The 20,340-nt window shown below is 47.4% G+C and overlaps 7 protein-coding genes across 7 annotated transcripts; 3 read left to right on the top strand and 4 right to left on the bottom strand.

The window, feature by feature from the left end:
• The first annotated feature begins 908 nt into the window (after positions 1-908).
• F5Y00DRAFT_244665 (amidohydrolase) lies at positions 909-2,829 on the top strand. The gene is made up of 2 exons (XM_048008855.1): positions 909-2,216; positions 2,287-2,829. The coding sequence occupies exons 1-2, from the start codon at positions 1,003-1,005 to the stop codon at positions 2,729-2,731; spliced, it is 1,659 nt and encodes a 552-aa protein (XP_047862084.1). The 5' UTR covers positions 909-1,002; the 3' UTR covers positions 2,732-2,829.
• Positions 2,830-3,250: 421 nt separating this feature from the next.
• Positions 3,251-4,419, top strand: F5Y00DRAFT_264874 (DUF1295-domain-containing protein; the record flags this gene model as incomplete). The annotated part of the gene is made up of 3 exons (XM_048011720.1): positions 3,251-3,605; positions 3,731-4,064; positions 4,125-4,419. The coding sequence occupies 3 exons, from the start codon at positions 3,251-3,253 to the stop codon at positions 4,417-4,419; spliced, it is 984 nt and encodes a 327-aa protein (XP_047862083.1).
• Positions 4,420-4,525: 106 nt separating this feature from the next.
• Positions 4,526-5,932, bottom strand: F5Y00DRAFT_149745 (inositol phosphatase). The gene is made up of 3 exons (XM_048004508.1): positions 5,684-5,932; positions 4,819-5,600; positions 4,526-4,763 (listed from the first exon to the last, which is right to left on the bottom strand). The coding sequence occupies exons 1-3, from the start codon at positions 5,821-5,823 to the stop codon at positions 4,633-4,635; spliced, it is 1,053 nt and encodes a 350-aa protein (XP_047862082.1). The 5' UTR covers positions 5,824-5,932; the 3' UTR covers positions 4,526-4,632.
• Positions 5,933-8,722: 2,790 nt separating this feature from the next.
• On the bottom strand, positions 8,723-11,292 carry F5Y00DRAFT_244656 (alpha/beta-hydrolase). The gene has a single exon (XM_048008853.1). It carries the CDS (start codon positions 11,030-11,032, stop codon positions 9,020-9,022), a length of 2,013 nt encoding a protein of 670 aa, XP_047862081.1. The 5' UTR covers positions 11,033-11,292; the 3' UTR covers positions 8,723-9,019.
• Positions 11,293-11,528: 236 nt separating this feature from the next.
• On the top strand, positions 11,529-13,699 carry F5Y00DRAFT_244655 (uncharacterized protein; the record flags this gene model as incomplete). Its single annotated transcript, XM_048008852.1, has 2 exons — positions 11,529-13,054; positions 13,121-13,699. Coding segments are annotated over exons 1-2 (1,735 nt in total), but the record flags the coding sequence as incomplete, so codon positions are not given.
• A 1,108-nt stretch (positions 13,700-14,807) lies between these two features.
• F5Y00DRAFT_272251 (glycoside hydrolase family 47 protein) lies at positions 14,808-16,583 on the bottom strand (the record flags this gene model as incomplete). The annotated part of the gene is made up of 3 exons (XM_048012940.1): positions 14,808-16,103; positions 16,156-16,337; positions 16,390-16,583. The coding sequence occupies 3 exons, from the start codon at positions 16,581-16,583 to the stop codon at positions 14,914-14,916; spliced, it is 1,566 nt and encodes a 521-aa protein (XP_047862079.1). The 3' UTR covers positions 14,808-14,913.
• Positions 16,584-18,360: 1,777 nt separating this feature from the next.
• Positions 18,361-20,262, bottom strand: F5Y00DRAFT_244653 (restriction endonuclease type II-like protein). Its single transcript, XM_048008851.1, has one exon. The coding sequence runs from the start codon at positions 20,161-20,163 to the stop codon at positions 18,925-18,927; it is 1,239 nt and encodes a 412-aa protein (XP_047862078.1). The 5' UTR covers positions 20,164-20,262; the 3' UTR covers positions 18,361-18,924.
• Positions 20,263-20,340: the final 78 nt, after the last annotated feature.

The raw sequence follows: 20,340 nt of genomic DNA, 5'->3' as shown, positions 1-20,340 counted from the left end.
GTCTTCCCTACAAAGTCGAGACGTGGCAGTGTAAGAAAATGCAGGTGTACCAAAGGGTGATACAAGGAGAACGGCCGGAAATATCACCCAAATACTATAAAATGCGCTGTGGAATAGCCATTCGCCTTCAAGACTTCTGGGAGAGCCTTCTCCTATCGCGTAAGACTTTGAGGAAAGCTAGCCGGAACTGATTGTAAACAACCAGTGCGAGTCGGATGCCTGCCCGTCATCAGAGCTGAATGTGTCGACACGCAGTCGCTTTCAACATTGAAATTAACTATGTAGAAGCAATCCTTCTTTAGCGAAAGCATCGATTCTGGGCGTAGCTGCACCGCCGAGGATGAGTACGACGTTAGGCCTTTCTAGATCCTTTGACATGATTCGATTAACCAAGGACAAAGTTGAGGATTACTCTGAGATGTGTATAAAAGGGGGAGTTGTTACCTGGTATAGTAATAAGAAACGTCCCTGACTAACTCGAAGATAGCCTCCATAGATACAGGAGCTACCCAAGTCAAGTATAGGCTAATCCGACAGCCCCAGGTTACTGCAGCTAAGGGAAGATTTTGTCACGTCTTAGCCGTTGCAGTAAACCTTCTTTATGTGTTCGGACCTGCCGTATTGTCTACGCTTCGACGATGTTGGTGGAAAGTCGAGACGGACATGAACTTCGTAGGATCCACTGCCTTTAAAATAGGTATACTACGACTATACGCATACTCTAGGCGTCTCGCTATATTGGTAGGTATGTATATCGTATGTATAGACGTGCAGGGGCTAATGGACTAGGTAGACTACCAAGCTCCTGGATCGGACAGCTTTTCTAGCCGACCCCTAGCCGACTTACACTGAATTGGTAGATCACGCGGGGCGCTTTCTTACGAATGCCTCGGAAAGAGGCCCTACGCTGGTAATTCTTGTTGTTATAGAGTTCTAACGTATTTCTGAGCTCTGAGAAATACGGCCGGTCATTCTTTATTTATATGTTTCGAAAATCATCCAATGAGTATCTCAATGGCACAATCCAAAGGCCATCTTTTCGTTGGCGGGAAAGTGTTCCTGCACGCCAAGAAACCGGGGCTCGAGACGGAGCCTCAGTTTGGGGACGCAATTTACATACGCGACGGAATCATCGAGCACGTTGGTTTGGAGGACGATGACGCTATTTCCCAGTCCCGAGCTGCGGGTGCTATTATACACAATCTCGACGGTCGAACCGTTCTGCCGGGCTTTATAGATGGTCACATTCACTTGCTAAGGCTAGGACAATCACTGAGCAAAGTTGCGCTGGACCATTGTGAGAACTTGGATGATATTCGCAAGGCTATTAAGGATTACGCGGTTTCAAATCCCAACGAACCTCGTATCTTATGTAAGGGATGGATGAGATATATGTCAAAACCTCTTGCAAGTCTGGTCGATGACTTAGACCCTCGGCCTATCTATGTAGATTCTAAGGATCTTCATACAACCTGGTGTAGCACCTCTGCTCTTGAGGAAATTGATGCAAAGAATCTAGCAGATCCCGAAGGAGGCAAAATCGAACGAGATTCGGATGGAAACCCTACGGGAGCTTTCGAGGAGGCCGCCGTCTTTACTATTATTTGGCCTTTCCTTGCCTCAGTTGCAACTAAAAATGATCGCGAGGACTGGATCCGGGAAGCAGTACAGACATATAATAAGTCTGGTTATACCGGGGCAATAGACATGGCTATGGAAGAACAGGCGTGGACTACTCTTCTCGAGATACGCGAAGAACAGGGAGAACGGCCATTGCCATTCCGGCTTGCGGCTTACTGGCTTATGACACCCTCAAGCTCAGAAGCCGACTGTCTTTCTCAGGTCGATCGGGCCATCGAGGTGCACAAGCAACTTAGCGCCAAGGACTCGCCAGACCTTCACGTCGTCGGCATTAAGGTCATCTGCGACGGCATCATTGATGCCTGCACCGCCTACATGTCCGAACCTTATCTGAAAGGGGCTGACGCTACGAAACATGCCACGGGCGAGCCGTTCTGGAACCCCGAGATACTCAATGCGGTTGTGCGCAAAGCTGATGCCGCGGGTTTGCAGGTCGCGCTTCACGCCATCGGAGACGCTGCTATTACCATGGCTCTCGACGCCCTGGCTACGTGCTCTCCAAAGAACCGCCACCGCATGGAACATCTCGAGCTCGCATCCGCCCGGGACGCCAAGCGCCTCGGCGAGTTCGAAATGTTAGTATTTTCTTAAGATCATCTACAACTGCTTTATAGTTGATTATATACTCACTCACTATATCTATAGCACCGCTTCGATTCAGCCTGTACACGCTGACCCATGGATCCTCCGGGCGTGGCCAGATCTTCTAGGTCACCGCTGCGAGCGCGCTTTCCCCTACCGGGAGTTCTCGGACAGCGGCGCACCGCTCGCTCTCGGAAGCGACAGTCCTACATCACCGTGGGATATCATGGGCAACGTCTACGTCGCTAGTACAAGGAAATCCTACAGAAACAGGCAATACGAGGACGTTGTCAACTACAACTTCCGCCTCGGCGTATGCGAGTCTGTCGTTGCTGCGAGTTATGGGTCGGCCAGAAGCGTATTCTGGGATGAACGGCTAGGTAGCCTAGAGGCGGGTAAGGTGGCGGATTTCACCGTATGGGATATGGAATGGGAGAAGGATAAGCTTCTTGGTGCTGCGGTGAGGGAAACGTGGTTTAATGGTGAACAAGTATGGGGTGCAGAGTAGGTAAGACATAAATACCTTATATCCCGATCTAATCTGGAAGCTCAGTTTATAGAAGCGATGGATTAATAAGTCTATAATATAATATGAGTTAAATAACCTTACAACCTCTCCATGTATAGTATAGTCGATGAATACCTAGGAGGTATCTATATAGATGAATATGTGGCCGCTAATCAGCACTTACTGCTCGAAGTTATAAGATCCCAATAAGAATCATTTAACAAGGCGATCAAGAGTGGGGGTAGCAATAGTAGCTGTATTATTGTCACACTAACTGCCAACTGCCAATGGAAAAAGCATTCATTCTCTTTGGGAATGCCATCTACGTCACTACGAAGTCGTGACATATTCGACTCCTAAAGCAATCCACCTATACGATACCGGATTGGCAGATATATTAACATATAATGTAACCTTGTCAGTTGTTTAATGACATAGCCACCCAGCCATTCATAGTGTTTACCTACCTACCTAAGGTATACCTAATCCATACCCCTGACCCGACCATCCATCTTCACGATGGCATCAGGCGTGCTACACAAATTCCTCCACCTAACCAATTTCCGGAGCCCTTTCCTTCGCACGGCAGTGCCTAGCGTCGCAGCGGCCTTCGCCTTGCAGACAGCCGTAGCTATCCCGTCGATTGCCGCCCAAAGCGAGCGTTTCTACGATGTTTCCGGCTCCGCGACGTTCCTGACTGTTACTCTGCTGAGCTTGTACCTTCCTAGCCTTCGTGCCCGCGCCGCTGCATCGCTGGCCGGTGGTGCACCGAAGCCGCCGTTGCCGAGTCTGTTGGGTCCGTTTGCGGCGGGCGCGGGCTTCCATTGGCGACAGGTGGCGCTGAGCGCTGCGGTGGTCTTTTGGTCCGTTAGGTGTGCGTAATCCCCGTTCTTTTATCCTTATACCCTGATATATATAATATATTATTGTTACCTATGTACAATTCAAGGGTATATAATATGTGAGAACTCTGAAGTATTAACACGCTCACCTCCGTAGTGGGCACATACCTCTTCCGCCGCGTCCTCCACCAAGGCCACGACTCCCGCTTCGACACGCTCCGGGGGTCGCCGGGGAAGTTCGCAGGCGCCTGGTTTGGCCAAGCGACGTGGGTGTCGCTGTGTCTAGCACCCGTGTTAGCCGTCAACGCGGTCCCGGCCGCGGCGCTCGCCGCCGTGCCGCTACGGATAACCGATATTTTGGGCCTGTCGCTATTCGTCGGTGGATTCGCGCTCGAGATCATCGCTGATCGGCAGAAGGGCGAGTGGCTGCGCCGTCGTAAGGAGAAGCTGCATGATGAGCCGTTCATGACGAAGGGTTTGTGGAGTCGGAGGTAAGCGTGCCCTGTACGTAGGTAGTTGTGAAAGGTTATGAGATGCTGATGAACGAGTAGCCAGTACCCTAATTACTTGGGTGAGTGTACGTTGTGGACGGGTATAGCTACCACAGCCGCCGGTGTCTTGGTAGCACGTCCGGTTCAGATTGGACTTGGGTTTCCGGGTGGCTTGTTGGGCAAGCTCCTGGTCTTGGCAGCGTCGTTTGTTAGCCCGGCATTCGTAACCTTTTTGCTATTAAAAGTGACGGGCGTGCCGTTGAGTGAGAAGAAGTATGATGCCAAGTATGGTCATCGCAAAGATTATCAGGAGTGGAAGCGAAATACACCCAAATTCTTCCCTAAGTTATACTAGTTCAGACGTTAAGATGATGTTTAACTATTATATTTGTAATATGATCATCTTTTACATATTACTTGCATGCCACATATACAATTTTGGGTCATATCCTCGTCGTAAACCAGACTGGTGTTCATTATGAAGGGCCAAACGCTCCAATGCTCATTGCTTCAGCGCCAAACTAGTTTCAAGGGGCCCAATATTCAATATCAATTTATCCATTTCAAATCACTTGTAAAATGACTTGACCTTCTCGACCTCGTCGTAGCTACCCAAATAGATACCTGATCGATCGTGAATATGTTCCGGGACGACTTCAAGCATACGTCTCATCTTGCTGTCTACGGCTTGGCCACCGGCTAAGGAACAATCAGTATAAGTACGATAAAGAAAGACGTAAGAGCCACCACTTACCATTTTCAAAAACCATAGCCATAGGTGCGCACTCGTATAGAATCCGCAGCTTACCCTTGGGACTCTTCTTGTCCGCGGGGTAAGCGAAGATACCACCGTACAGCAGCGTTCGATACGCGTCAGCCACCATGCTACCAATGTATCTGGCGCTGTAGGGCTTTCCGTTACCCTGAGGATATTTGAGAGAGTTGAAGTACTCCTTGGTGTGGTCTTCCCAGTAGAGCGAGTTACCCTCGTTGACGGAGTAAATAGCTCTCTGCCTCGGGATTCGCATGTTCGGGTGTGTTAAGATGAACTCGCCGAACGAGTTATCTAACGTGAAGCCGTTGACAGTGCCGCCCCTCATGGTGATGACGAGTTGAGCAGAGGCGCCGTACATGGTGAATCCAGCGGCAAGAAGCTCCGAGCCAGGCTTCAGAATATCCTCTTTTGTTCCTGTGGAACCCTCGGCCAATTTGTGAATACCAAAGATTGTTCCGACTGAGACACCGGCATCCAAGTTGGAGCTTCCGTCGATAGGGTCGCAAGCTACAGCATACCGCGCTCCGGTGTGACCTTCAAAGAATATTACCTCCTCTTCCTCTTCCGACACTAGCAATGCACACTTCCCCGACGACCTCATAGCTGATATGAAAAGGTCATTTCCGATGACGTCAAGCTTCTTCTGGTCGTCACCCGTCGCGTTGGATTGGCCGGCGAGGCCTGTGAGGTTTACTAGTGTAGCTCGGCGAATATAATGGGAGATGGCCTTGAAAGAGAATTGAAGAGCATGGCATAATAATCTGGTAGCGTGTTGAATTAGTATAAGTATAAGTATAAGGGTTAATCTATTAATTCTTAAGTTCTTAAATAAGGTAGGACATACGTGAAGTCTCCAGTTGCCTCTTTGTGTTTGGTCTGCTCTTCCGTAAGGAAGCGAGTTAAGGTCACAATGTTTGTGTTTACAGTAGCTGATTCGCCTGAAGGTGGTGCATCACTGCCGTTGCCGTTACCGTTGGACGCCATGATGCTTTAATATAGGTAGGGAGGATCTAAAATTAAGTCGAGGAATAAGAGATAGTTGGGTAGGAAGAGAAGTAGGCACAAAAGGTCTCTGATATGTTTTACTTGGAGTAAGTTGGGTATTAGGTAGGGAGAGGTAGGTACTAATTACGGGGGAATGGAGAGAGAGGATTTGATTTGACTTGATTTAATAGGTTAGACTCCGACAAGTTATCGTGAGAAATGTTAAACGGAAATTTGGTGTTGCTCAGAACTATATGCCGAGGGAGAGTTATTGACAAGTTTATAAAGCGTCTAATACGTCTTTGTCATTGTCATTCTCCACAACTCCTTCTGACTGGTTTGTTCGGTGCTGCGGGTAACAACAAGCACGATGACATACGGCATCATCCCGAGCCAGACCGCCATGCAGTCATTCTACATACACTAGACCCCAGGACCCAGAAGCCCCATTCATAGATTCATAGTGTATGTACCTACATACACCGGCTAAGGGGAAATGTGGGCTGGGCAATAGTGTACCTCTTAGTAGCCGGATGGATTCTAAAAAGAGGATTTTTCGGGCCATGGCATTTAAGCCGCCATCGATTATACCGAGGCGGGAGATGCGGAAGATGCCGGTAAGCTCGGCCTTTAAACGTCACCAGGACTTTGACTTGCCTATCATTTTGATTCGCGTCGTGTGAGATGTGAGATATCGGGCTGAGATAAGTCATCTTGATTCGTCTGAATTATCTCCATGTGACACGGTAAGGTTTCTGTTACTGGCGGTTATTTAACTCAGACACATATGTAGAAAGACCTTGACCGCGGAATGAGGTAATACAAGTATATATTGCATTATGTAGGTATGTATGAGTTTGCAGACGGTAACAGAAATGATCGGAGTTAGTTGAGATAGTGAAGTAACACAGAAAAATTGACATCCCTATGATGCAGATGAGGGGTAGGGAACAGGGAGAGCTTCAGAGCTAAGACCACTAGGTCCGAAAGAGGGGCAACTTCTTAGTATTGGTCATGGTACCTGGACGGTGTTTGATTGATCCGAACTTCTCGGATTATTAACTTTCCTTTTCCCGGCGCGCGTCCACCAGGCACGCCCCACTTAGTTTGAAAGCTTGGGAGCTAGAAATAATTTTTTTTCTTCCTCCAACCATCGTCAATTCTTCCTTCCTAACAACATCACCCAGATGATGTTTCCAGGAGCGCAATGTAAGTACGCAGAAATTCCTTTTATTCATCTTTCGTTGATGACATGTTGTAAACCGCAAACTAGAGTCTTTGACCTACGGGAATGAAACTGTTTTTACACGTCAGTCTGAGGATAAATTTGGATCTCAATTTCTTCATGAATCCGTCCTGGAGCTTCATTATGCTAACCCGATCCCAGGTAAACCTGCCCTCTTTTAGAGTATATTGGGTCCGTTGCGATCGAGTCCGAACGATGCCAATAGGTAAGCTTCCTTCTCTAAACTGTCGTCCACGTTACCAAAATGATGATTCTTTCTATGCATTTGCATAGCTGGAAATTACCGTCCGAGGCTTATGCTCTTGAGGAAAAAAACTGGCTGTTGTCTGATACAATGTTCTCTGCATCTCGATTTTACAAACCCCGACTTATACATGATTGCTAATATCATGTACAGAATGTCCCATTGACTGATTGCTAAATGGTATGCAAATTTTCAACTCGATATTATATTCTTGAATGATGAAGCGGCACTGGGCTCCGAATTATTATTACATGAGTCGATACGCCATCTTGTGGCAGGCCTAGAAAACCTCGCCCACTGATCACGATATCCTCGTCTCGGTCGATCTAATTTCTTACCGAGCATGTCGACTAACATGGGATCTCCGAAACAGTATTCGATGGCCAACTAGGAACATTGTTTACAATTGTCCTGCGACAATGAATGTAGACTTTGATTTCGTGCCATTTGCTGTCAAGGTAAGCAATATTTTTTTCTTTCAGCATAGCAAAAACAACCTACCTGATGAGCACAGATGACGAGTCTGATTCGGGTTACCGTTGTAGACAACCTAATTACTACCATTCATGCATTTTCTGAACTCTTGTTTTTGAATCACTATCATCATTTACTGTATAGTCAAACGTATTCTAACTTTCAGTTATAGGCGCAATATCTCTACCTGTTTTACAGTTTCGGTTAGTACACACTCAAGATGTGAAAGACGACATGCTGCTGCAATATGATGATCCGACTAAAACAATTGACAAGCATATGTCAGAGCTTTACGGCGTTGATGACTCCGGTCATGTCTGACTGCAGCAGATGGAATCTATTCACTCTCGCTCAAGCATTGCTCTGGGCTAACTTGTTGAGGTGATAGTATCTACTGAATGCTTCTGATGGTGGCCTTTTTGTCTTATCTTTTGTTAACAAAGGTAAAGGTAAGAGCTCGTTTTTTTTTATTCTTACGACAAACCCTATAATGATGAACCAATAATTTCACGACGGTCAACATAGCTCGACAGCTTTGATGATATTGCCTTTGACAAGGCTGTGGATCTGATATAGGGTTTCAAACTTTGCTGTTTCTCCTATCATTTTGAATCAAGCTGACTGATTCTAGTGCTAGCTCGTGCTCTTATAACCAATATGCAAGTATATTACCGCTTTGGATAGTCTACTGTGAGTATCAACAGGTAAGTGATATAAATTAAGGTTTGATTTCTCGCTGCCTGCTATTCTGTAAGTTGGCATAATAAATAGGAGCAGCTCTTGCATATATCATTTCCACTCAATGTATAATCAGAATAGTTAACAATATGAATATTATCAAAAAAAAAAAAAAAATTTTTTTGAAGTACTGCTTTTTATCTCCGCAAAGTCGATGTTCGACAAAATTGCAGGTGTATAGAGGAATTTAGCTATGTTTATGAGGTATGAATTAGAATTGTTACCGAAATTTTGATTTAGTACCTAACCTAAGGCATCTAACCTACCATGTAGGCAGGCAATGGGTAAATCAGATGTATATGGCAGGAAATCTTGTTTGATATTAGACAATCTTGGGCACATGTTGACCACATCGACAAGGCTTGATAGACAATATAATATCATGAATTATCTATTGCTCGGGTATGGGTATCTAGTATGATGATTCAGTCCAAGGTGGATGACTCCAATGATAGATATGCTGTGCAAAATACTGTATAAGGTGAGAGTTAAACTTATGAACCAATCAGTATCGCAACAATAACACCGCCGCCGACAGTTAACCCTAAGTCAATACCAAGCCTTACCCTTGGCATGGCTACACTTGACGGGGTTGCGGTAGCTGTAAACAAGCCGGTGAGCTGAGTTGTAGCTGTCGAGGGATCGGCGACAGCAGACGCTGGTGGCGTCGTGACGGTTGGACCTGTTTGTACAACACCATTGACAACGAAACCATGGCCGTTTAGAATGGCGCTCTGCTGCTCCTCATTACAGCTGCCGGGCACGTCGCGAAGCCAGCAGGTTGGTGATGGGGCGGCGGGGAGGTCGAGAGCGCTGTTGGCCTCGGCGGAGCCAGTTGTGTTATACGTAGAAAGGTCGATGTTCTCTCCCGTGGACACGCTGTCGCCGCGGATGACCCGCGCGAATATTTCGAAAGCCGTGGCTGGCTGATACGCTGGTACGAAGTGGCCGGCTTGATATACGCGGCTGAAGGACAGGTTGCCGAATTGCCGCACCGCACCGCCGACGTAGCTGTCGTTGACGATGATGGGCGCGTATCCCGCGGACGCGAAGGCTGATTCGTAGCCTGCTGCGGACGAGGCGAGCGCTAGGGATACCGCTTCGCCGCCTAGCCAGTTGCAAATATAATCTCGGTCGCCGTATATCAAGCCTACGCGAATACCTGCGTTAAGGAGCGAGGCTAGCTTGGGCACCATTGCCTCGCGCTCGTAGTCTCCGGTGGAGGCGAAGGCCGTGGCAACTTGGCTGTTTGTCTCCGTGTAATTGAGGCGCGTACCGATGGCCTTTTGGAAGGTTGGCGTGTTCACGTACTCCAGATATCGCCGAGGCGGGAATGAGTCGGGCAGAGGCGCGGCGATATCATAGAGGCTGCGACCGGCATCCGAGTAAGGTAGCATGACGTTATTGGTACAGTTATTGTAGGCGGACTCGCAGATGTGGTTCACGTCTGGCACCGAACCGCTGTTATTCGGGTCTTTGCTAGCAACTGCAGTCCGACATTGGTTGATCAGATCGCGGCACCCACCGTCATTGTAGAAGCTAGCATTGGCCATTTTTGCTCTGACGGAGTTGATGGCAGGAAACCCATAGGGGTTGTTGACTGCCATGATGGGATAATACGGTGCTTGGATCAGGTCATCGACGCAGCCGTTTACAATACCAAGTGAGACAAGGCGAATCTCTACGGAAGTGCTATTTGAAACAATCCCGTTGCCTCGAACGGTGTTCATCTGTTCCCATTTCTGCGCAAACGCGGGGCCGTACTTCCCTCCATAGCTTTCCGAAAACAAATTCACGCCTAGGACATTATCCTTTGGAGGATTCAACTCCGGGAAAGCCCCTAAGAATCCTTGTAGCATATGCCATATGGCAATGGCTGCCGTCTCGGTTGTGTTGGCAGTATGGTTGACATTCATAGAACTGAATGTGCCGTCTAGATATGCGCTCGGCGGTAGCGAATCCGGTCTCTCGTCAGGTGGGGTATAGATCTCGTTGGTGAGCAAGTTGATAGAACTTTTGGTAGGGATATCGTAGGAAAACCCAACCTGGTTCGGCTGGTCTATGAATAACATATTTGACGCCCTATCCCAACCCCATTCTCGCGCTATAGTGGTGAACTTGTCGGTGCCATTATCAACTACCTCGCAAGGACCGTTCTCTGCGAAAAAGCCGAACATAGAACTTGACCCCGGGCCGCCATTGAGCCAGATTGTTAGGCTAGAATTGGCTTGCTTGTCCCGCGCGCCAACAAACCAGAAGAAGGTATTGGTAGGGAAATCACCCGGGAGGCTCACCCAGCCGGTATACTGCGTCTGCGACTCGAATGCGGTATTGCAGGCTCCATGAGGTACTTTATAGCTGATCTTGATATTAGGGTCAATGGGGGAGGAAATGGTTGTAAGATTCAGGTCTCGAGACGTAGAATTTGGAAATTGACCATTGACAATGACGAGACTTGATAGTTTTATAGCAGCAACCAAAACTGCATTGGCGCAGTTCAGTCGCATTATCGCCGTTTGACGGTCGTCATTCTTGGTCGCAATTGGCTCTCGAGCCGATGAATATAGGTACCTAGGTAAGAGGGAAAAGGTTACGAGAACCAAGACGAAACAAGAATTAGCGATATAAGGTAACTTAGGTAGTTAGGTGTATAAGAAGTTATAGCTAATGTCTTAGAATTCAATGTGTGAGCTGATATATGAGGTGCCTAAGCTATGGTACAGATGAAGATTGTAGTGGGCAGGTTCGCAATGGCGGGCTCCTGCGGGATCCTGTGGGGATGGGGATTGAATCGGACCCGTATGTAAATCGATCTAAACCCCATATTACACTAACGTCGGGTACCTTGCATTAGATATCCCCCGATTGCTCGATGGCATTGCATATATACATATATAATATTATACTTATGTACCTAACCTAACATAATCCCTAACGGAAAAGAGGTATAAATGCTTGGAGAGTTATTAGAGTTTTAGGTCCAAAAGACTTCTTTTCTTATAAGTTCGTATAACTAAGAAATATTACCTATCTTAAATCTTATAGCCTACAATATGATAAATCCAATCGGGGTATAAGAGGAATAACACGCTTCGCGTCGTAATATGCATCAAGCCCAGAGCACACTAATTTTCAGCTCAGCTGAGGCTGAACTTGACCCGAGTTGATACCAATGTGGTAGATTTTCTATCATCCTCTCTTTGGTATATAACTATTTATAAGAAACCGCGGCACAATGGCATCGACAGGTTCATACTACTCGGCTATTGACATCATCACGTTTATTGGTATTCCCTTAGCCGTCCTTGGCGTATTGCCTATCCTATACAACACCGTCGCGACGCTAGCCGCCCTATCTAAGATTAAGCGTATGCTTAGACACGGTCGCTTAACGGCATTAACACGCAGCGATGTGGTGAATCGAGTAATCGAGGTGGAACTTCCAAGATATGCCGTCACGCCATGTGACCGTTTTGAAGAGACTGAGCTATACTGGCGGCCCTCTCGGCAACCTAGCTCCATCCCCGGCGGATCGTGGACTACATTTAACTGGCAGACTCGCGCTATCGGCGCTAAAACTCAGCGTGTGGAATACGCGGACCAGCTCCGACAACCACAGGTCGACGTAGCATTTGACAAACTCGTCGCCTATCTACTCGACCTAGGTGCCATCCCTGACGCGCACGGCTGGAAACTGTTACGTTCGACAGGGCTATGGACTCCTACAGGTTGCTCATTAATGAAGTCGCCCGATAGGCAGCATGAGGCATTGACCATCGCTCCTCTGGACGATTCCGATGGCCATCTATCTCTTAAGGTGAATTGGTCATCGTATTGGACAACTCGGGATTTCTCTTCCCTACCCCCGTATTGGATAAGCCTTCCACCACCTCAACTAGAACCATCTGAGATCACTGAAAGTGTTGATCCCGATGAGACACCCCCTGTAGCTCAGGGAGAGGTTGCGGACGGTGATACGGAAGAAGCTAAGGAGAAAGGGCATAGTAGCTTACATAAAGAATCTCTCGACTCGATCCAGAGGCAGTCTGAGAAAAACACTAGAGCAACTATAACATGCCAGATATCTGTTGACGGCCTAATCTCCGCGAAGAGCCAGGGGGACGGGGCCTTGCTATCATCTATTGATTTACGAAGCCTTTATATTGAGCATCTTCGGATTCGCCCTGGCAAGACCGATGGTATTTGGTTTTCCAGCGTTGCGACAGCTTATGGGACTACGAGCCAAACCGTGCTATGGAACTACAAGATCCCCGATGAGATCCTTACCTTTGCCCGGCGGGACAGCATGCCCTGCGGAGTGCTCGTGCTACTAGGCGTTGTGGATGAGTCCCAGACGCCTGAATGGGCTACTAACTATAACGTACAAGAAGAGGATCGAGAGCTATTCTATAGACGCAGTGCCGACCATCGCGTCGCTGTAATGGCCGAGTTAAAGATGGCCCCTCCCCAGAGGGAAATCGCCATTCAAGAGCGGACGCGAAGGGAGATGAACCAGAATATGCAAGACAGTAAGTACCTAATCATCATAGCAACCTACCTAAGCTAAGGACGACGCTTATCTTACTCGTTAATAGTGCGCGACCGTTCAAGGCTCGAGAACCAGCGTCGCGAAGCGCGCACATCCGAGGCGCTGCAGAGCCCAAAGTGGGACACGAAACTTGTAGCAGAGCATAATCTGCACTGGCTCAAGCAGAACAAAGAGCGTGCAATCGCTAGCGGTGTCAGCATCGATTCCAACCTAACTCTTAGGGATGTCGTGGGCTCGCTACTACATCGGATGATCCTCGATGGTCAATTCGCCTCGTCGATTTGCAAGATGCTCGATCTGTGGAAATCATGGGCAGATAACGGCGGCATGAGGAGGTCTGATTTAGAAACGTTGCGTAAAGATCAAGTTACGTTTGCCTTGGCTAGTTTTCTAGTTGCCCTGATCAAGGATACTTCTACGGCGCATGAGGGCACGCTGTCGTTGGATTTGCAGGAATGTTTGCGGATGTGGAAGATTGTAAGGCTAGGATGAAAATCGCTAGGGGGGGGACCGCCCAGTAAGGGCTGTACACATTCGCCATTTATCTTCTTGGTGTACAATTATAGCATGTCGACTTAAAGGTGGATAGTTTCGAAGGGATGGAGTTGAGATCAATAGACAAACAATATGATGCTCTATTTCAGAACTATCAACACTAGCCTATATTATCCCTTAAATAGGTTAGAGAGTTGCCCTTACAAAAAGATAGCGACGACCTAAGCTACATATATCGTGATATTGATTGCTACGTGTATTATTCTTGATGGGATCTTCAAAACTTCAACTTAGGCAGGTTAGAAATACACATAGCGCATATGCCTAATTCTGATATTTGATAGGTATGTTGATGTTCACGTATAAGCCCTTACGTCGGAACGTTATAATCCTAAGTACGAGGATGCATTTAACTCATAACACGCTGCAATGCTATAGCCTATAACTAAAAACCATACGTTCCTTTTCTAACTTGCCATAGCTCCAACTGCTCGCCCTCCTATACTGGCACCATCGCAGTGACTGTGTGGTCTAGAAAGTCGAGTTTACCTTAACCTTATAACTAGAGACAAAGTTAGAACCTACTTAATATATATATGTTAGTTACTTCAAAATAGACGATATAACTAAGTAAAACCGATAATTTCTTAGTTAATCATTTAAAAGTTTGCTCTTCGAATTCCCTGTCCGATCGACAAGTCTACATCCCTCGTACCATCGCCACTCTCCGTCGAAGTACTTCACATTCGTAAATCAGACCCGCCTCCCCCCATTCCTATTTTTTTTTTTTTTTAGAAGCTGTCCGACCAAGGGACAAGGCTTGTAATATGTTACCTCTCTATCGGAAGCTGGTCGGAATGTTGTTGGGAATATCTCCGGGGGTACAGTACAGCCGTGTCTCGGCTCCTGGCATGAGACACGGAGAACATATTGAATTAGTCTTGGTAGCACATGCCAGACATTGCGATCAATGGTGCAGATACATTGGTAGTCAATAATCCTAAGTTGTTAATTTCGAGTGAATCGCCCGGGTTGTTTTTCTTCTATACATGAGATACTATATACAATTCAAGCTTGAGAAAGCTGGTATGGACCGAATAATACGGAATCTGGTGGCACGACACGGGGAGGGTGTTGAATTCAGCCGCACAAGGTATTCAAAAATGTATGGTATATTGCTTAATAAATATACGCCTGAACGATATTCCCAAATATATACAAACGAATTGATCAACCAACGCCGACCCAATGCAAGATTAATTAATCCCCGACTGTTACTGCTAGATATCTTATATCAAAAATGCACACGCCTCTTAGCTTGCCCATTTCTATATGTATGTGAGTCTAAATCGGGCTGCCCTTGACTAGGACGGGGTGTGCCTCCGTGTTGAAAACCCACGTGTTGTCATGGCCAGCGTTGACCTGCCACGCCGCGTCATCCGCCTGGATCAAGTAGCTGTACTTCAGGACCTCGGCGAACCAGAAGCTCTCTTGGAAATCGTCGAACCCGCCGCCGCCTTCGACGTTTACGTTATCGATAGAGCTGTATCCGACACCTGCGGCACACGTCTTATTGATGTTCTGGAACGCCTCCCAAGCCCAGTCCTGGTACTTGGTGTCTCCGGTCGCGCGGTACGCGTAGTAGAAGCTTTCGATGACCTCGGGTCGCAGCACGTAATCCCCGCCGCCGGATGGGATCCAGAAACCAGCAGTCTCGTAAAAGCTGGCGGAATCCGATGGGGGCGGGCTGTTATTGCTAGCGTTGGCTGCTACTTTGCTGTCTTGCCAGTAGAAGACCTCCGGCCCAATGCCAGTGACAGTCGCGATGTAGGTCTCATGACACGCATTCACAAGGTCGAGTCCGAATTTGGTGTACGTATCATTATCGAGGGTCAAGCCGCCAAGAATGAAGCTGCCTCCGTCGAAGCACGCAAGATGAGTCGACACGAAGTCAAGCTGGTCATACCCACTGTAGGCGGCAAGGAATGTCAAATCGGGGCGAGAGGTCGGGTTAGACGCTAAGTACTGGATGCTGGAGTCGACGGCAGCAATCCATCGGTCCTTGTAAGCGCCAAAACGGTCCTGGTCGTAGACGTACATCTTGATGAGATACTCGTAGAAGGAGTCTGTGCCGCCATTCCAACCACCGCTGGAGTCTGCGAAAGTGCCATCGGAAATGTTGACATCGGTTCCGATCAATCCAGGATACGGCTCGCCCACGTCCGGATTGCGTACGTTGAGAAGGTAGTCCTCAGCGACCTGTGTTAACTTTGCATATTTATCATCTCCCGTGATGTCACTCAAGTGAGTCCACTCAAGCACCAAAGTTCCAATGGTAGCAATACCGTTAGTAGTATCACTACCGACGTGGTACCCGTCTGAGCTGTAGATCAGCGTGTTTATGGGGATTCCACTGGGGGTATCGAAAGCCACGCTGAGAATATCAGCTAGATTAATTGCTTGCTGAAGAATATTGTCAACCGAAGCCTGGTCCTTTGCGTACTGTTTTAAAGGACCGTTTAGAAAATCGTATGCTAGTGTACAGTGAGCTTATAGTTGCGTTAAGGGTAACCATTACTGGCTTACCCGAGAGGAGGCCACCCAAGTAGCGGATGGTAGTTTCAAATACGGAGACGCTCTCTGAGCCAGGAGCAGTGGCGTTAAAGTTAATGGACTGGATATGGTCTACGATGGCGTTGATGACATCTCCATTTCCCATTACTAGAGCTGTAGAGATGGCGTCAACCGCGCTGGCCCCCCATCCATTTCTAACACTTTAGTCAGTCTATGCTCAAAAATGACCTTAAAATATTCACATACCGATCATTCTGGTACGTCTTTGAGATAGGCCTCAAGGTATCGTTAGGGAACGCGTATTGATAATAGCCATCCCAAGAACGCTGAAACGCGGCTTTGACAGCATCAGCTCTTTCAGGATGAGACACGTATGAAGGTTGGGCTATAGCATAAGAGGCACTGCCCATAAAGGCGAGGACCTGTTTAGTGTTTACCATAGTCGTGTGATAATTATGCGATAATTCCAACTATTTCTGAATATGATCAAAACGCGAGAGAATAAGCCTGCGGACTGAGCCAAGGGGGGTTTAAACGGCTGTCAGTAGGAATGAAGAAAGGAGATAAGAAGAGGGAATAGGTCCGAGTCTTATACTACGTATGAACGTTGCGGTATGTGAACTACTTAGACATGGGGCCTCGGGGTTGTGATAATTTGCTACAGAAAGCGAATATTTGTCACCTGCATAAGCCATATCTACTAACTAAATCAGCAGCCAGAGGGACCAAAGGCTTGGACGGAAGCTAATTCATAATTCGACTGCAATAGGTAACAGGGGGTATCATGCCTGTAGATTATGCCTGTAGATTATGCCTGCGGGTTGAGAGAGAGAGAGAGAGAGAGTGTGTGTGTGTGGATGTGAACGTATGTGGCTTGTTAACCCAAACCAACATTGCGACCAGCCAGCCAACCTTGGCTTATAGTCTTATCAATATGTATCAATATGATGTATCAATATGGGTGAGCGGTGTCTTTGCGGCTCGCAAGTTTATTGGGAACTTGGGAACGCGGATCAAATCTCTAGTGCCGTCCAACAAAGACAGGGAGGTTAAGCATGCCCGGTATGCAAGCTAAGGGTCTCTGCAATGCAACTTTGATGATCACAGACTGTAAGCACGAGGATCCCGGGTCTCACTCAAAATGGGCCATGTGGCACAGATTGAATATCACGAATATGTTACCCCGAATAGCTCATGCTCATATGATAGAGCGCTTAGACAGTGGCCTAATCAGGACTAGAAGTCCGTCCGACGAGGAAGGGAGAAACGTTACCAGTTAAAATCCCAGGTCGATAACCACTTACTAGCATACTAGTAAGGTATTCTGGGCAATACATAGTCGAGATGGCGGATACTTGATAATTAAGAAAATGTATGACCTTCCGAAAGGGGTAACGGATCTGCAGGCCCAAGAGATGTCGCCTAAGAAGCAGGATTAAGGAAGAGGATAACGGGCCGTAAACAATATGGCAAACCTGTGGAGATTCCAGGTTCGATGTCTTGTGACCAAGACACAAGCAAAATGTCATAACTAAAATGTCATAACTATTGATTGCATTTTGTAATGGTGGTTTTTTTTGTCTTTGTCTTAGACTAAGTACCTCTAGGAACGTGTATCGGCGGAAGATTAAATTAAGATTTTTAACTATGTCTGTACTATGAGGTCAGCGCATGTCTCCTACAATTAATAGCGTATATAGCGTATAGACGGAGGCGTCTAGGGCTGTTTGATGTTGGTAAGTTGGTAAGTTGGCAAACATCTGTGGCTTTTATGGGATTGTCAGAGTTAACCTAGGTACCTTCATCCGTTACTGGACGAGTGCCTGAACTTGATCTCTCCCCCGCGCTAGGTATTTAGGGGTATTTAGCGCCTCCCCTCGACCCCAACTATTTTAATTAAAGTTCCGGTACCTTACCCCAAAACTCAAGCTTATCTATCGGCATTTCATAGGCAAACTTGGTCGAGGTGAGAATTAACTCAGCTCTTATCTAAGCTGATGTGCGGGGAACCCATGTGAAAGGAAAAAGGGGGGGATACAAACCGCCGAAATTAAAGATTCGCATTCTTGCAGGTACCGATCGATGATGGGCTCGCCCATTAGGTACCTACCTAGGTAATATGCACAAGTCAAAGGAGGAGCACACAACGTATCGTATATGCACTATTAAAGGTGAACCAACATATGTCTAGCTAGGCATATTATAGTTTTCATGCAGGGCCTTTTCTGATCCGATTCGTGGTTGACTTGACGTGTTACTCGTGATAATTTAACCCTGGATCTGCTGCTGCCAGGGGCTTATTCTACAACGTCATATTTTTAAACCCGGATAAGGAATATATAGCATATTTCCGGAGAATATCCAAGGGATCTTTGAGAAATTGTCCGTGGAATCTACACTATGCATAGTGTATGTGCATAGTTCTTACGAGGATCTCCCAAGCTAAAGACAAACCTGAATTACAGCTAGTAGTTAGACCGCCTCGACCAAGATTCCCTGGGGAAATCCGCCAAGAAGACCCACTAGCGCCTTGCATTGTTATGTAGCTCCGGACTTCAAGATGATTGGTTACACTAGAAGATATATGACTTGACCGAGATCATATGGGAATATGCATCGTGAACCACATGTTCTTCCTTACTGTGATACCTTCTCATGAACGCCATAGCTTTCTGCTAGGCTATTCGAGTCGTACTCTCGCATCTTAGAGGTAACACTGCTCGGGACGCTCCGAATGTTAGGCCTAGTCTGCCCAAACTAGGCAGGTATCATCATCGTACCTTATCCCTTATCCCTGAGCTTTGCGAGTGCCGCGGCTATTCCCTCGCTCAGTTTGTCTTCCTCGCGTGCTTTTGAAGTCGAGCCAGACGGCTGTTCCTGTATCGCTGTCTTCTTGGATTCTTCAATGGCCGCCGCTAGCATTGCTTCCTCATCATACTCATCTACAGCAGTATCTCGACTTTGGTCCTCCTTAGACTTCGAGGGCAGTCCGCCTTGTGGTTCTGTAATAGCACTGGCTCGAGACAGATTTGCTGATACACGCGGCATATCCCTTAGTGGCACTCGGCTCAACGGAATAGCTTTGTCGACTGCGCTATTACTCCCGTCGACAAGGCGTCTCTTGGCTGCGTGCTGAACTCGAAACGGCTCTTCCACAACGCTGCACCATTTCTTGACTTTCTTCTCTCCCCAGCCGCCAATAATAGCAACTTGCTCGGGCTCGGCATTGATTGCGTTCTTCAGACTACCAAACGCGCTAACAAGAGAAATAGCATCGGCTTTGTTGATTCCTCTAGGTACCGTGACGAACTCGACGAGCTTCTCAGCGTAACTCGTAGCTTGCTGCCCCTTAATAGCGCCAAAACTCGCGTGTTCGTAGGACTTATATAATTCGAGGTATCTCGCGGCCTCGGCAGCGGACCAGCAAAGAATGATGGTGACGTTATTGATTAACGAGGTCTTGGAGAGCTCGCGCAAGGAATCTTCGTGGTTGGGTATATCGACCATAGTTAAGAGAATGCGCAGATTGTATTTTCCCTGTAAATTGCGAATTCGTGTATAAATGTATTCGGGATGCAACCGATGATACTTGAGGCTTAGAAACAAGGCACATGTCGTCAGCCCCAGTCCATAATCGGCTGGAATATCACTGTACTCCCACGCCACCGAACGTAGGGATGCTAGTACGGGATTCCCTTTTTGGCGCGGCGATACTAGAATTGAGGAACCGGATGAGCGCTGTGGGAGAGCTTGAGGTGTCGGTTGGACAATCTTAGGCGCGGACGGGTTAGAAGTTGGTGGTGGTTTGTCTAAACGTTGAGGCGTCGGCTGCTGTATCTTCTGGGGAGTTGGTTGTTGTATCCTCTGGGGAGTTGGCTGCTGGATTCTTTGGGGAACGGGCTGCTGAACACGGTTCGTGGTGGGTTGGGATCTGGCTTGACTAGAGCTACTTTCAGCTGCAGAGGAGGCCAAAGCAGATAAGAAATCTGCATCGGCACCGAAATCATCATCGTCGTCCATTTTCGCAAATATTTATTTACTATGTAAGAGGAAACTCCTACGCCAGCAATTAACGAACAGCCTTGGATATGCAGGCACCCGGAGTCATCGACCTAGACCGGATATGTCTTAGCGCCCGTCAGAATGGATCTAAGGCGATCCGGTTAACTTAGCAGCTTAGCCACAATTATGTACCTT

This window comes from Daldinia vernicosa, assembly GCF_022497035.1.
Source record: "Daldinia vernicosa strain CBS 139.73 unplaced genomic scaffold F5Y00scaffold_47, whole genome shotgun sequence".
NCBI lineage: Eukaryota > Fungi > Ascomycota > Sordariomycetes > Xylariales > Hypoxylaceae > Daldinia > Daldinia vernicosa.
The sequence above is the reverse complement of the archived record's forward strand: the minus strand, read 5'-3'. Positions and strand labels throughout refer to the sequence as shown.